Source organism: Aulonocara sp. 'chitande type north' Nkhata Bay, linkage group LG4, assembly GCF_057382095.1.
Source record: "Aulonocara sp. 'chitande type north' Nkhata Bay isolate Kocher_YH1m ecotype deep benthic linkage group LG4, A_spYH_male_GT1.1, whole genome shotgun sequence".
NCBI classification, from domain to species: Eukaryota; Metazoa; Chordata; class Actinopteri; order Cichliformes; family Cichlidae; genus Aulonocara; species Aulonocara sp. 'chitande type north' Nkhata Bay.
In genome coordinates this window covers 1,143,873-1,156,902 of record NC_141347.1, presented here as the reverse complement: position 1 = coordinate 1,156,902, position 13,030 = coordinate 1,143,873, and the positions used below count along the sequence as shown (strand labels likewise).

Here is a 13,030-nt window from a genome sequence, read left to right as displayed (position 1 = left end):
GGCGCGCAGTGTGCGTGTGAAGCGTAGCGAGCGACTTCGCCATGGTATTACTTCCTGTGTGCGCCTCACACCGAGAAATGTGCAGAAATTGCTGGAGAAGAGGCTAGCGCGCCATGTTCCCGCTGTACTTTAACTCTGGGTATCGCCTGTTGGGAGCCATGACCTCACAGGGAAACTACAACACACAGTAAAGTGTTTAAAGCGAGACGAACTACGAGAGTGTGCCTGGTTGTAATGCATCGACGCCATAGCTGACACATTGTTCCAGTTGGTGGGGAAAAGGACCCTGGCGACGACGTATGAAAACGAGGACATGGGTTTCCTACCATCTTACTACAGCACACTTGTGGCCCCTAAAACAAAATGGAGGCCCCGTCCTGCTGTTTGACAGCCACCATGGGTTCACCATAGGTCATTTATGTAACGTCACGAAGACAACTTCTTTAACTTTAGCACAAATCATACCCATCCAGAGGGCGGGAACAGCAACAACAGGGGTGGGGGTGCTACGCAGTAGAATGAGCGGGCGGTGCCTTGTTATTTAAATGTAAAACGGCTATGGCCACCGAGGCCTTCCACTAGACTGAAGGGTGGAGGAAATACCCCCCAACAAAATAAATACCAACAAAGTAGACGCTCACACGCTGTCCGCTATCAGCTTTTAGCTGCAATTCTCCATATTCGCCCGTATTAAGCGCGGGTGTCTACATGTACATCGTGATGCATACCCCCCACCGCTCAGGAAAACACGCAAACTGTACTGTTGTGCACTACTGTACAGCACAGAATTGGGAGTCTCGGCTTCTGTTACCATGAAGGCGCACATACGCACACGCGCTCATCTGGTGAAAACCCTGGGATGAGAGGGGGATGCCCCCTCCCTTCCGCCTTGCTTACCTACTCCAACTACACCACGTGGTTTCCTCTCTCACACAAAAAAAACGTGAATTGGAGTCGACGAGGGGCGGCGTCACCCCTCTGCCGGCAGCAGGCGGATCGCCGAAAGAGGGAAGGATAGAAAACTAGAGAGAGAGGCGGAGAGAGAGAGGAAAACATTTCTCCCGATCTGATCCCGCCATAGTTTTTCCCACTCTTCTGCCATAGACCCATCATCAGACCCAGTCCAACCCACCTCCTCCACAGCGCGATAGAGGCTATAGGCTGCTGCTTTATTCGTCTGTTGGGGCCGGCTGCAAGTCAGGGGGTTTCATTTCTTCTCCTGCTCCACTTATTCAACTGGATTTACAGCAATATTCAACGTTACCACCTGATTCTACTTTTTTACATTTTTTTTATTTGAATTTGTCATCGTGAATTCAAATTTATTTCGTACTTTTGTCCTCTAGCGTGATTTACACTTTCTGTTTGAGTGGCAAGTGTGACAATATCTTGTTGCGCTATTAGCACATTCAGCAGAAACTTTTTGCTGGCTCCAATCTTTAGTTATTCTGGGCTTTGTTTTTTGTTTTCTTTTTTGGGGCTCGGGAAAACAATTTCCACAATGCACAAGCTATACATTGGGAATCTAGGCGAAAGCGTGACTGCCGAGGACTTAGGAAAAACCTTTGACGAACACAAGATCCCATACACCGGACAGTTTCTAATGAAAACCGGCTATGCGTTTGTGGATTGTCCGGACGATCACTGGGCCATGAAGGCTATCGAGACATTTTCTGGTGAGTTAAGGTGGACTACAAGTCACCAAAAAAAGCCTTCTCTTATTTCCACCTTTAATTTCATTCATTCTATATATAGGGAAGCCGTAGACGCCGGCGCACAGCCCCGGTTGCATGCTCACCTTCAGCGGTGTATCCCAGTTTTATTATCCGTTCGCCTCCCGAGGCTCCACGCGAGATTAAATAAATACATAAATTCCTGAAATTATTTTATTGGTGTTAGAATAAGGAATATTAGTGTGTGGAAAGCTACACACCCACGGGAGCCATTCAACTTTTGCAGGAGGGGGGGGCGCACGTAGTGTAAAGCTATACTGTAAAACACAGCCATTGGTGAAGCTTTCTTTGATATCGTTGTAATTTATCAAAGGAGATTCTAACAGTACTGTGCTAATTATGACACGTGCATTTCAAGCTAATGCGTGCTTCTGGTAGGCGTTTTAATATCTTGCACCCCTGAGCACTGGATAGAGTAGCCTACTCTCTTGTGATATAGGATGAAGCCTTGCTGCTTCCCCTCCCCCTTTAAGCCGGGAGTCCACTATGACAAAGGCAGAAACAAATAAATTAGCCCTTACCAAACCTGGCCTCAGACCAACCCAGAATTTACAAACAGAATTACAAACCTACCCTGCTATGGTACAGCTCGCTTTCCTGCGTGGCGACAGCTCTGTGGCCCATTTCTCATGGTTCCCTACACATGTAACGTGAGGAGGCAAGGTCGCCATGCCAGTCAGCTCCCTCTGATCCTTCCTGAACCCCCACCAAACTCTCCAAACAACCCTCTCACACTACAACCATGTGGGCTTGAAACCTTTTAACTGCCACTCAGAGTTAAACTGATAAACGTATAGTTATCGCTTGGCATTTCTGAGGGATTCAAGCAGACGGAAAGTGACGTGATGTACACTATTCACTTGCTCCCCGACTTTAGGGCATGTTTTGAGCACTTTCAACATAACTGCTTCTTAGTACTTTTCACGAGTGCTTGGAAGATCACCAGGTTTAATTGGAAATAAGTGAACCGCAAGGCAACCCACACTGTGTTCCCTGAATACAGTAGATTCCCTTCGTAGGCCTTTGCAGCTAGTACACAGTTAGCATTTAGCCACACTTTGTTCTGAACCAGTTTTCCTTTTTTCAGGTAAAGTGGAACTTCATGGGAAACGTATTGAGGTCGAACACTCCGTCCCCAAGAAGCAAAGGTACATTGAGCACTTGTATCACCCCTCCCCCTCCTTTCTCAAAAAGAAAAGGGGAAAAAACCTTTCATGTGTTGCATCACCTTATGTGGGTCTTTCTCTCATGGGGTAATAAGTGAAAACAACGACTTCACTGAATGATTTGCTATTAGTGGGACACAGATTTCGGCCCTTGCGCCCACTTGACGTTAGAAGCCATTGTGAGGCTAGCAGTGGCTAGCTTGGCTGTGTTTGTTGGTGTGGCAGTGTAGCGTGGACCCTCAACTTTGTCGGCCATTGCTGTGGAGCTGAACTGTGACAGCTTTAGCTAGGTGCCTGCCGTTCTGTGCAGTGTGGTTGGATTTTTACTCGTCCTTTTAAAATGCTGCTGTGTTTTTAGAGTGAGCTCAACAAGCACGTAGATATAGGTTCTTCGTAAAGTCGCAGTGTTGATGTGAGCACGTCCTGTGGTTTACTATATGCTCTAGGCCCAGCCTTTTATGTAATTACTCTTTCCTTACACTACAGCCACTACACAATTTCTTTAACACGATTTTAAAAATGCACTGGCACATATGTATTTTATAAATGTATAGTGGTGTGGTTTCACGTGTTGGACAACCTTTCAGTGCTTTAACGTGTGCATGGATAATATTCGCTTTTTGCTTTTATTAAAACTCTTCGGTTTAACGTTCACACTCTGAAAACAAATCAGTTTTTAATGATGCTGTGAGTTGTGACGGAAATGCGGTGTGTTGATTATTTTATTTCGTTTATAGGTTTCTTTTAGAATGTATTTGACGAGGAAATTGTGATTTAATGGAGCTGTTATTTTATTTTTTTAGTTAAATTAATAACACGTCTTTCCAATTAAAACACAGCTGTGCTGTTTAGTAATTGTAGTATTTCTTTTAAATATATAATGCTCGTTTTAACCCAGAATAGGTGCTGGGTGTGAATATTTCACATTTAAATACCTTTTGCTTCACGCCAACTCGGACACATTTATGTGGCAGCCTGATAGTGTACCTGTAGCTGTGGCTTCTTTGTAATTGGGTGAGTGTCAATGAAATTTCTGCGGTTCAGTAGTAGCTCTAACTGGTGTCCATTGTGCTCATTTGACCTGCTTCATTCAAACAGCACTATGCAATTCTCTTATAGCCCATCATTTATGCCCGTAACCTTTGGCACAGATACGAGTTGAGCACAGTTCTCCATGTTCCGCCATTTGGCCACATGTGTGCGTATGTATATGTGTGTGCGTATTCACCATGAGCCAAAATGGCCAGGAAATGTAGAAGATTCCACCCCATTTCCACACTTGTTGCCTTTTAATAAATGCTACGATTTGGCGTAATCACTCTTCGTGGGATTTTGTATGAAAAAGGCCGAATATTTCAAACTGAGCTGGCTTTTGGGGCGCCCGCCCTGCGCCACGAAAGCAGAGTAAAAACGTTGCAACATGGCTGTGGCACACACATCCCAGCAGCGTGGTCTTTGTGTGGATGAGTGGGGCCGAGTGTGGTCACTTATTGCCAAACTCGCCTTACACACGGAGCTAACATGGCTGTAATGCCTTCAGGTGTCTTAGCGGGTGCGTGAAGAGTCCCAGATCTTGACTGTGATCACCTTAAAGAGCCATAATAAAGGTGATTTGTGAGTGGGTGGGTGCGGGGGTACCGTGGGACGAGCTTGTGGCCCTTCGTGGCTTCACAACACGTGGTGCGTCCACGCAAAGAGGAGTTGCACCACGTCAGGCATGGAGGGCAAAATGGCGAAGCCTTGAATGAAGCAGCCACTGTACAGATTGCTCCTTATTCTTTTTTTTCCACAGTGTGTCACTTTGGGTCTCGTCAGCGCCCGGGTCGCCCCGTGGCCTACATCACGTGTTCCAGTGTGTGTGTGTGTGTGTGCTTTTCTTTTAAATTTAAGTAAATTTTAAAAAATTAGAAAAATATTAACATGACGGAAAACTGTGAAATTTGTGGAAGCCCTTTCTTAAAATGGCTGTTCGTGTAGTCCGTCAGCCAGAGCTAAATTATCCAAATTATGTCGCAAAATGATCGCGTTTAAATATTTATGCAAAACATCTGCTCATCTCCAGCATACAAGCGTGTGCGAGCTGTTTGAGCAAACGCTGATTTTACGAAATTATTTTGTAAATGTTTAAAATCCTCCAGTTGTCAAACAAAGACTGTGGGGCAACGAATCAGGCGTTTTCTGGCGACGTGCGCATTTGGGCAAAAACACTCAAAATAATAGATTCCAGCATATATTTTATTTTTATCTACTTTCACTCAATAAGCTGCTTGTTTTGATACCGTTTTGAATGTTTCTCATTTATTGTGATTCTAACGTGGAAGTAAAAGGTTTCGGGGGTGCTCGCGTTTCTACACGTGTTTAAAAGAAAGTTGCCAGAGTACATACGTTTAAACGTCTTAAAACTGCTCTCCTGCAGTTGCTTCTGAACCTCAAGGAGGGTGTGTGTGTGTTTGTGTGGGAGTGGCGGCTGTTCTGAAGGAACAAGCCCTTTGGGCTATTTGAAGGAGGTGGGGTGGGGGTGTCAGTCCCTTAACTAAAAGAATGAAGGTTCAATTCCTTCTTTATATTCCACAAGTCTCAGTGCAGGGGGCGCTGGCCCTGGCTGTCCTGACCTCTGACCGTGTTTTGAACGGTACCTTTTGCGTTTGTGTGTATGGACGTTAAAGATGGACGAGTTATAAGTTTCAGAGAGAGCTGTTTGGTTACTGTGTAAGGCTGCAGAGGGTTTGGCAAGGTGGAAAGCTGGGGTTGTAATAGCTACAGGAAGAGGAGAGGGGAGAGAAGGGAGGGGAGTTTTTGTGTGTGTGTGGGTTCTCAGAGAGAACAAGCCTCCCTCTTTGGAGAGGGGAAATGTATAGAACGCTTGCTGTTGGCGTGAAGAAAATCAGTGGTGACGCCCACCAAAAATCCCGTTAAACCCAGTTGAAATATAAATGGCATGGGTAGGTGTGTGTGTGTGTTTTTTTTCCATCTGTTACCCATGCTCTGCAAAATTCTGTTGCAGCAACCTGGCACTTAAAAAAAAAAAGTCTTGTTGGATGTCACAGGTAAAACGAGAGCTGCTACAGATTATAGGCTAGCTTATTTATTGTGTTTCTTTTGCGTTTTTTAAAGTCTTTGAAGTCTTGTAATAATTGTCTTACACTGATTCTACAAGAGATGTAGTCAAACAAAATATTAAAATTAGCCTTTGATTTTAGGTGCATTCCTGCAAAGTTCACATTTTTTTATTACACTCCCTCTAAACATTCGCACGGGCAACTTGCAGAATATCAGTATCAACTGGTATTAGCCCCGCTGTCTGACATCAGGAAATATAATGGTATTTACAGACGCCATTGGCCAATACTTAGTTGTTGGGTCAGTATTATGCAAACAATTGTACTTTAAAACAGATCGATTATTTATTTATTTTCCACTGAAGACTTTTTCTTCCTTGCACTAAAACTATAAACAACAAACAAAGCAAAAAGAAAAAAAGTTGGAATTTTGAATAAACATAATTCACCCATAATTAGTGTGTGGCTAAAAACCATTATAATAATAATTATTATTCCCACTTTGTAGTATCTTTGTATGTCCTTGCTTCTAGAGGCAGGATTTAGTGTCTGATTCTGGTATGCTGTGACCTTTGGCACCAAAATGTTATCTTTAGCGTTCAGTGTGCTAGGATTTGCACCCCGCCTTCACCGCGACATGAGGCTATTATGCACAGCACACCAAAATTTTGTAATTTCATAATTGTGGGAATTAATTCCAGTCTCCTTTGAGTCTCGACTCATTTTTCCATTTGTATCCAAAAAGGAAATGATGATGTTGGCTCCTTTCAAAACAGGAGAAATTGCATTGGAGGCTGCAACCTGTTCTACTTTCTTCATGCATTAGTCTTCATGTGTTACAGCTTCCTGTTTGCATTTCCTTCAAAAGGAAAAAAATGCATGGAATCCTGAAAATACTGCTGCACGTGAAGCATGCCAGCATATCTGCTGTCATTGTTTCACTGTTTAGGAATCTTTTTTTTAAATAATAATAATAATTATTAATTTTCACTGAAAACCTCTAAAAGAGAAAAAGATTCCTGCGACTCATAGACTGACTGATAGATCACGTCCAAATAACATCACAGTGTTAGCAGTTAAATGGCTGGGAACATCCTCTGAAATACTGATATCCTTCCATTTTTCTTATGAAAGTGGCTTCAAAAGCTAAATGTCATTTCCTCCCTTTCTGTAATGGTGTTACACATTTTGTATTGGCTTTTTTTTCTTTTTAGCAGCTGAGTGAAGTTACTGTACATGTTGTGTCCCCCCACTTTTTTTCCCTTTAATGGATGCAACAGCTATATTCTAGATATTTTAGGCACCATTTGTTTGTCCATTCTTGTAATTGAGTTTGACGTATATAAAATCATCTCCACAACAAGCTTGGCTGTAAATGCTTTTGTAATAAACCTGCTATCTGGTTTAATGGGGCACTGTTTAGCATGCAGTGTCCAAGTCAGAAGACGAGGAAGTGGTTTTAGATTTGACCCCCCCCCAACCCAAAAAACAAACAAACAAACAAAAAAAAATCTTAACACTTTCCCACTTGAGTTGTTTTTTTTCTCTGAGGTGGACAAAACAGTTTCCATGATCAAAACTGCCCTTCTACTTCTGACGAGTCTAAGAGGTCTGTCAAAGTTTGTGCATCATTAGGTGATGTTGTCTTCATCGTATTAGTGAATCCCAAACTCCCTGGCTTGTAACGTTTAAACGTCCCCCTCCCTGGCCACTGTGTCAGGTCTTCTGGGGAGATGTTAAGACCAAAGTCAGAATGTCCTGAGTCTGCCCCAGACATCTAACGTTCAAGCCACCGTAATTAGATGCCTGAACTACCTTAACTGGCTCTTTCTGCTGTGGATGAGCAATCGCTCTACTATGAGCCCCTCCCAAGTGACAGCACTCATAACAATCTCTAATGGGCCCATTTCACTCAAGTTTTGCTGCACGCTAAAAGTGATGTCACATCCGGTAGTGCTCGCTGCATTTTGGCATCATGTTGGCTGGTTGTGCAGTCCTCAGTTTTTTTGAAGACATGAGTGGTTGATCATGTGACCATCATTTTAGGGGGAAATGTTGCAACAGTTTGAAAAGAGGCGATTTTCTGTGGAAAAACTTTTTTGTCTGAGTGTTGACATCTGTTTGGAAAATACTGCAGGACTAGTACTCATGCCCTCAGCACTGGTATAAATGTTATGGAGCTATGGTGACGTCACCGTTTGCGTGCAACACGACCAGTCCAGTGAGCATTGTGGGCTCATTAGGATGAATCTGGACTTCCCTTGGAGGAAGTTAATTTTTGCCATTGTATGCATTATCTTGGTGACTACCCACAGCCTGTGGCCATAATCCACAGTTTCTCCATGACGCTGGTGTCTTCACCACAACAGACTGGTACAGCCTCTCCTGCAGACACCAGTCTGTCCATCAATTTTCTGTCTTACTCTTTCCCCACTCATGAACACGACCCTGAGATACCCAAGCTCGACCCCGAGGAAGCAAGTTGTTCTGAACCCAGAGCGCACAATCTATCCTTTTCTGGCTCAGAACCATGGCCTCAGACTTTGTCCCACCTGCTTCTAAAGTTTGAATCTCTTGGTGAAGCTAACATGTAGTGGTGTGAAAAAGCTTTCGCCAAAGCTGGAATTTTTGGTATGTTGCAGATCACTGCTCTGCTGCATAACTGAAGCGGATTTGAGCTTCTGTGCACAATCTGACTTCTGGATGTTCTCCTTTAGGATTTTCTGATAGAGAGCAGAATTCATGGTTCCATCAATTACTACAAGTCATCCAGCTCCTGAAAGCAGCAAAACAGTCATAGTCTTCATGCTTCCACCACCATGTTTGACTGTTACGTTTGTATGAAGTGCTGTATTGGTTTTATGCCAGAAGTAACAGGACACTTTTTGACATTTCTTAGCCTACTTCACCTGCCAGACAGGTTCTATTTAAGCAGTTCCTAAATTTAACAAGTTGTATTTCCAGTAGTCTGAATAAATCTTAAGCAGGCCTTTCCCCATCGAGAGGTGATGACTGTGTAAAACATCTCAATTTTATTCTCCCAAAATTATTCAGAATGTCTGGATGACCCAAGTTTACCAGTTTCCTCCACAGTGTTTAATCTGGTCATTTGTAGCCTCGTAGGTAAATTTGCTAAACCAGCCAGTATTCTCTTCTCCTTAAATAAACGAATGGTTTGTCCAGCATTTGGATCAATAAGGTACATGAATGCAAATGTTATATTTTCTACATGATTGTAACAAAATTGTATGGGCAGTGAATGGAGTACAGAGAAGGAATCAATTAGTGACATTTTATAACTCCATTAGCATCCAAAAATGTGTGTTATGAGTTTGTAAACTACCGGTAAGCCCAGAAAATCCTGTATACGTGATGAGGCTGTAGGTTTTGTACCACAGTTAAACTCTGTTCATAAAAAGCAGTGTTTAAAATATCAGATGCCTGAATATCTGCTGACAAAGCTTTGTTGGAATAAAGATCTTGTTTATCAGTGAACACTATGCTATCGAAACATTCAAGTTTTTTAGCAGATTTCTTTGTTTTTTCTTAGCTATGAAATGTATGCAGTGTGTGTAAATCTTTGCTCTGTTTTTCACCTCTGTGTAATTTCCCTTGCTGAAGCTTTGTGCCTTTTCCCCCATGTAAAGTGTGCCGCAGCTTTAAATGCACCCAAACGATCATGCATGTGAGGAGCTGGATGTGTGTGGCTAGCACTTTCACACAGCAGTACACAGAGCTGAAGGAGAGAGGCGAGCTATGGTTTTATTTCCTCCTCTCTCATGGCTGGCAAAGGAGGAGGGGACAAGTGGGCGGAGGGAGCAAGAGGGGTGCGACCAATCGTCTGGTAGCAGCACTGTGCCTCGCTCACCCACATGCATGCTCTGACTTTATACTTTATCCTCGCTCTCTGCTCTCTCTGCTCGCTCTCTGCTCAGCGTGTTCATGGTCTCATTGTGCTGTTTTGGTTACTCTCTGGTACAGTGTGCTCGTTTCGCCCTCTTGTTTTTTGCCGTGATCCCTGAACCATTTCAGCCCCGTCTGCACAAGAGCTGAGACCGGGTAAGGGAACGAGGAGCAGACAGACAAACCAAAAGGATCCAGAGAGAGTCACAGGAAGGAGGATGAATGTGGTTTAAATTTTGATGTCAGCTGAACTGCATTGCTCGGGGATGTTGGACAAACAGTTTTGAGGGATAGCTCAGTTGTAATCTGATTAGACAGGCTGCTGCTCTGCAGTGGTTGATGCACTGAGAGGTAAACCGTGCATTCAAACTAAAAGAATAGCTGTGGATAATTTTGAGACGGCATGAACAGATTCCTCAACTCAACTGCAGCTACGTGAAGGCAGATGAAGGACAGCATTTGTCTATGCCAGTTACAACTTCGCAGAAACAAGAATAATCCTTTTACTGTTCTAACTGGCATTCATCAGCAGTTTTATACTTCTGTTCTACTGCAGGGAGATAATGTCCCACATACTTGTGTAATTCATTTTTTCCTGCAATAGAGACAATCTGCTCCTGAAATGCAAATTATTGAAGCTACAGTTAAAAAAACAAAACATTCCGCTTGGCAGCAACAGTCTTAACGTACATCAGTACTACAATTCCTACCACTATACTACTACTAGTAATTTGCCGTCTTACTCAAATGGAAGCTTGCAGTATAAACAATTTTCCGTTTGCTGATTAAGTCGGATGTAATTTCACAGAGCTGCTGTTGTGTGCGTCTAGTGCAGTCTGTACTCTTCTATGAAAAGTATTCCAGCATCCAGACTGGGTGTATTGTGGAAGTTTATTTTCGGCTGTGTTCTGTATTTCATTAGTTTTGCAGTGAGAATTGCAAAACATTAATGAAGGTATTTAGTCATTGAGGGTCACTGTAGTCGCACAGAAGCACACAAAGAGCTGCTCTTTGTTTTTCTTTCAGGTAAAAATGTTTTGGTGATGCTCATTAAGTTTAGGTTTTGCTCACTGCATTGAAATAATAGGAACTACAGTGAAGTCAGTTTCCTATAAAGTAATGGAATTAAACTGATCTGTTTTTGTTTTTGTGAAAATCTAACCACTTATTATGAAAGCTAACCATGAATAAAAATGTGCTTTATTTTAACTTGAATTAGTGCATAAATGATCCAATCAGACAACGTAAAATCATTTTGCAGTGTGTGATATGACTGTGATATTTGAGTTCTTGCAGTAACTGGTTTCACTTGGTCTACATTTTTGGACCAAACTGGTGTCGTATATATTCATGCTGAGTCTTCCTATCTGTGTGAAAGCTTTGTTTCAAATGGGTGTTTGTGTTGCCGGAACTATTTAATGGTTTTATCCCGTTTAGTTATTATTTCTGTCAGCATACATGTAGAAATGGTGTTTTGTGCAAAGTATTTCGATTTCAAATATTTTACTCTGTAAAAACAAACTGTACTGATCCAACTATTAAAAGGTTAATTTCTACAGGCACAAGTCTGTGATATGAACTGGTCTGTTTCCTGGCCCATGACTGCTTAAAATCTTCTGTGGAGCATTGTCAGATTTTTGCTGTTTGTTTCTAAATCCAAATGTAACAAAAGGAAAGAAGCAGCATTAGCAGTGTTATCTGAGCAGCCTGGGCAATAGAAATGGTTACATGTGAGCTTAAGTGAAATTTAAAGATGTAAGAATGCATTTTCCTCTACTTTCTTATTTTGAAAGGCAAAAACAAAGAAACTTAGCTAACCACTGGTTCTTCATTTCTAAGTCTATAAAAGAGAGAAAAGACATTAAAACTTAAAGAACAATATTAATGTAGAATGTAATTACAAAGGTCCAAGCCAAAATAAGGTGAGGAGAGGGTGTAAAAATGAAGGGATGAGGACAGTGGAGGCACGCGTGTAATGTAGGTGAAGGGGTAAATGAGATCTGTCTCTTTAAGAAGACCCCCACCTACCCCCTCCACCCCATCTTTCTGATTGTTTCTTCTGTCTGGTTCAAACCATCTGTCCTCTCCCTACATTAGTTGGTGCACACACATTCAAGGGGTGGGGGGAAGAAGGAGTGATCAAGAAAAGAAGACAACGAAAGTAGGAAAGGGAGGAGGGTTGTTGGGGCCAGGGGTCGGGTGTGCATGGTGGATGGGGCCCCTCATGTTTACGTGTGTGTGTGTGTGTGTGTGTGTGTGTGTGTGTGTGCGTGTGCGTGCGTGCATGTACCTGAGTCCTGCCTCACTTGCACACAGTAATGCCATTAAATAGGACAGATTTTTTCCCCCCCCCATTCTTAGTCACTTGCTTTTTTCAGTTTTTCTAAAAAACTAAAACGTGCACATTTAAGCCCACACTTTGGTCGAACTGGTACTGAAGTTGTATGAACTGCACCTATTATTCCTCCAATATGTTAGTGCTGTATATTGCATATGATTACAATTGTGCTCTATTTATAAAATAAAGGAAGAAAAGAGTAAACTATTTAAACCATTTCACAAAGATTTAGAAATAATTGTCTGCAATAAAATCAATAAACTGAAAACTAAAACAGAAAAGTCAAGTTAAATAGAGAGAATGCAATTCTGCCACAAGATTGGTACATCTAGTCTGTAGTTGTTAAAAATGTTGTATTTATTCTCTTTAAAGGATTTTTACAGCACTGTAAAGAATTGCTTAAATTGTACTATGGCCCGTTATTGACTGACAATATTGTCAATGTGTTTTTTAACCTTTTTTCATTTTTATTTCTTATATGACATATATATATTTAGAAGCTGACTGCTTAGGCTGAAAAGCTAAAGCTAAGCTAAAACTTTACCAACTAGTAAAAACAAGCCACAAAACCAGTGCTAACCAAATATAACACATGCTTTTATTACAGATAACGCGTTTCTTTAGCAAAGCAGAAGCTTCCCTGCAAATATTGGCTAGCCAGGTTGCTAAAGCATTTGTTCTATACATCAAGTGGTAATCTGTGTTTCTTGGTGTTTCTCAGCTTTTGGTTGAATGTGGAAGCACTAAAATAATGTTTTACAGGATGTAAGTCACTGTCATGTATTTTGAGCTGGTGTTTTCACCCCAATCATTTCAGGGTGTTACAAAGCT

General features: G+C 42.1%; 1 protein-coding gene across 1 annotated transcript in view; it reads left to right on the top strand.

Annotated features, from left to right (window-relative positions):
• The first annotated feature begins 552 nt into the window (after positions 1 to 552).
• igf2bp1 (insulin-like growth factor 2 mRNA binding protein 1) overlaps positions 553 to 13,030 on the top strand; it is a 50,226-nt gene continuing 37,748 nt past the window's right edge. Inside the window, exons 1-2 of the mRNA XM_086287853.1 lie at positions 553 to 1,676; positions 2,821 to 2,881. Of these exons, the coding sequence (XP_086143979.1) occupies positions 1,502 to 1,676; positions 2,821 to 2,881 (236 nt within the window). The 5' untranslated portion in view covers positions 553 to 1,501. The remainder of the gene's footprint in view (positions 1,677 to 2,820; positions 2,882 to 13,030) is intronic.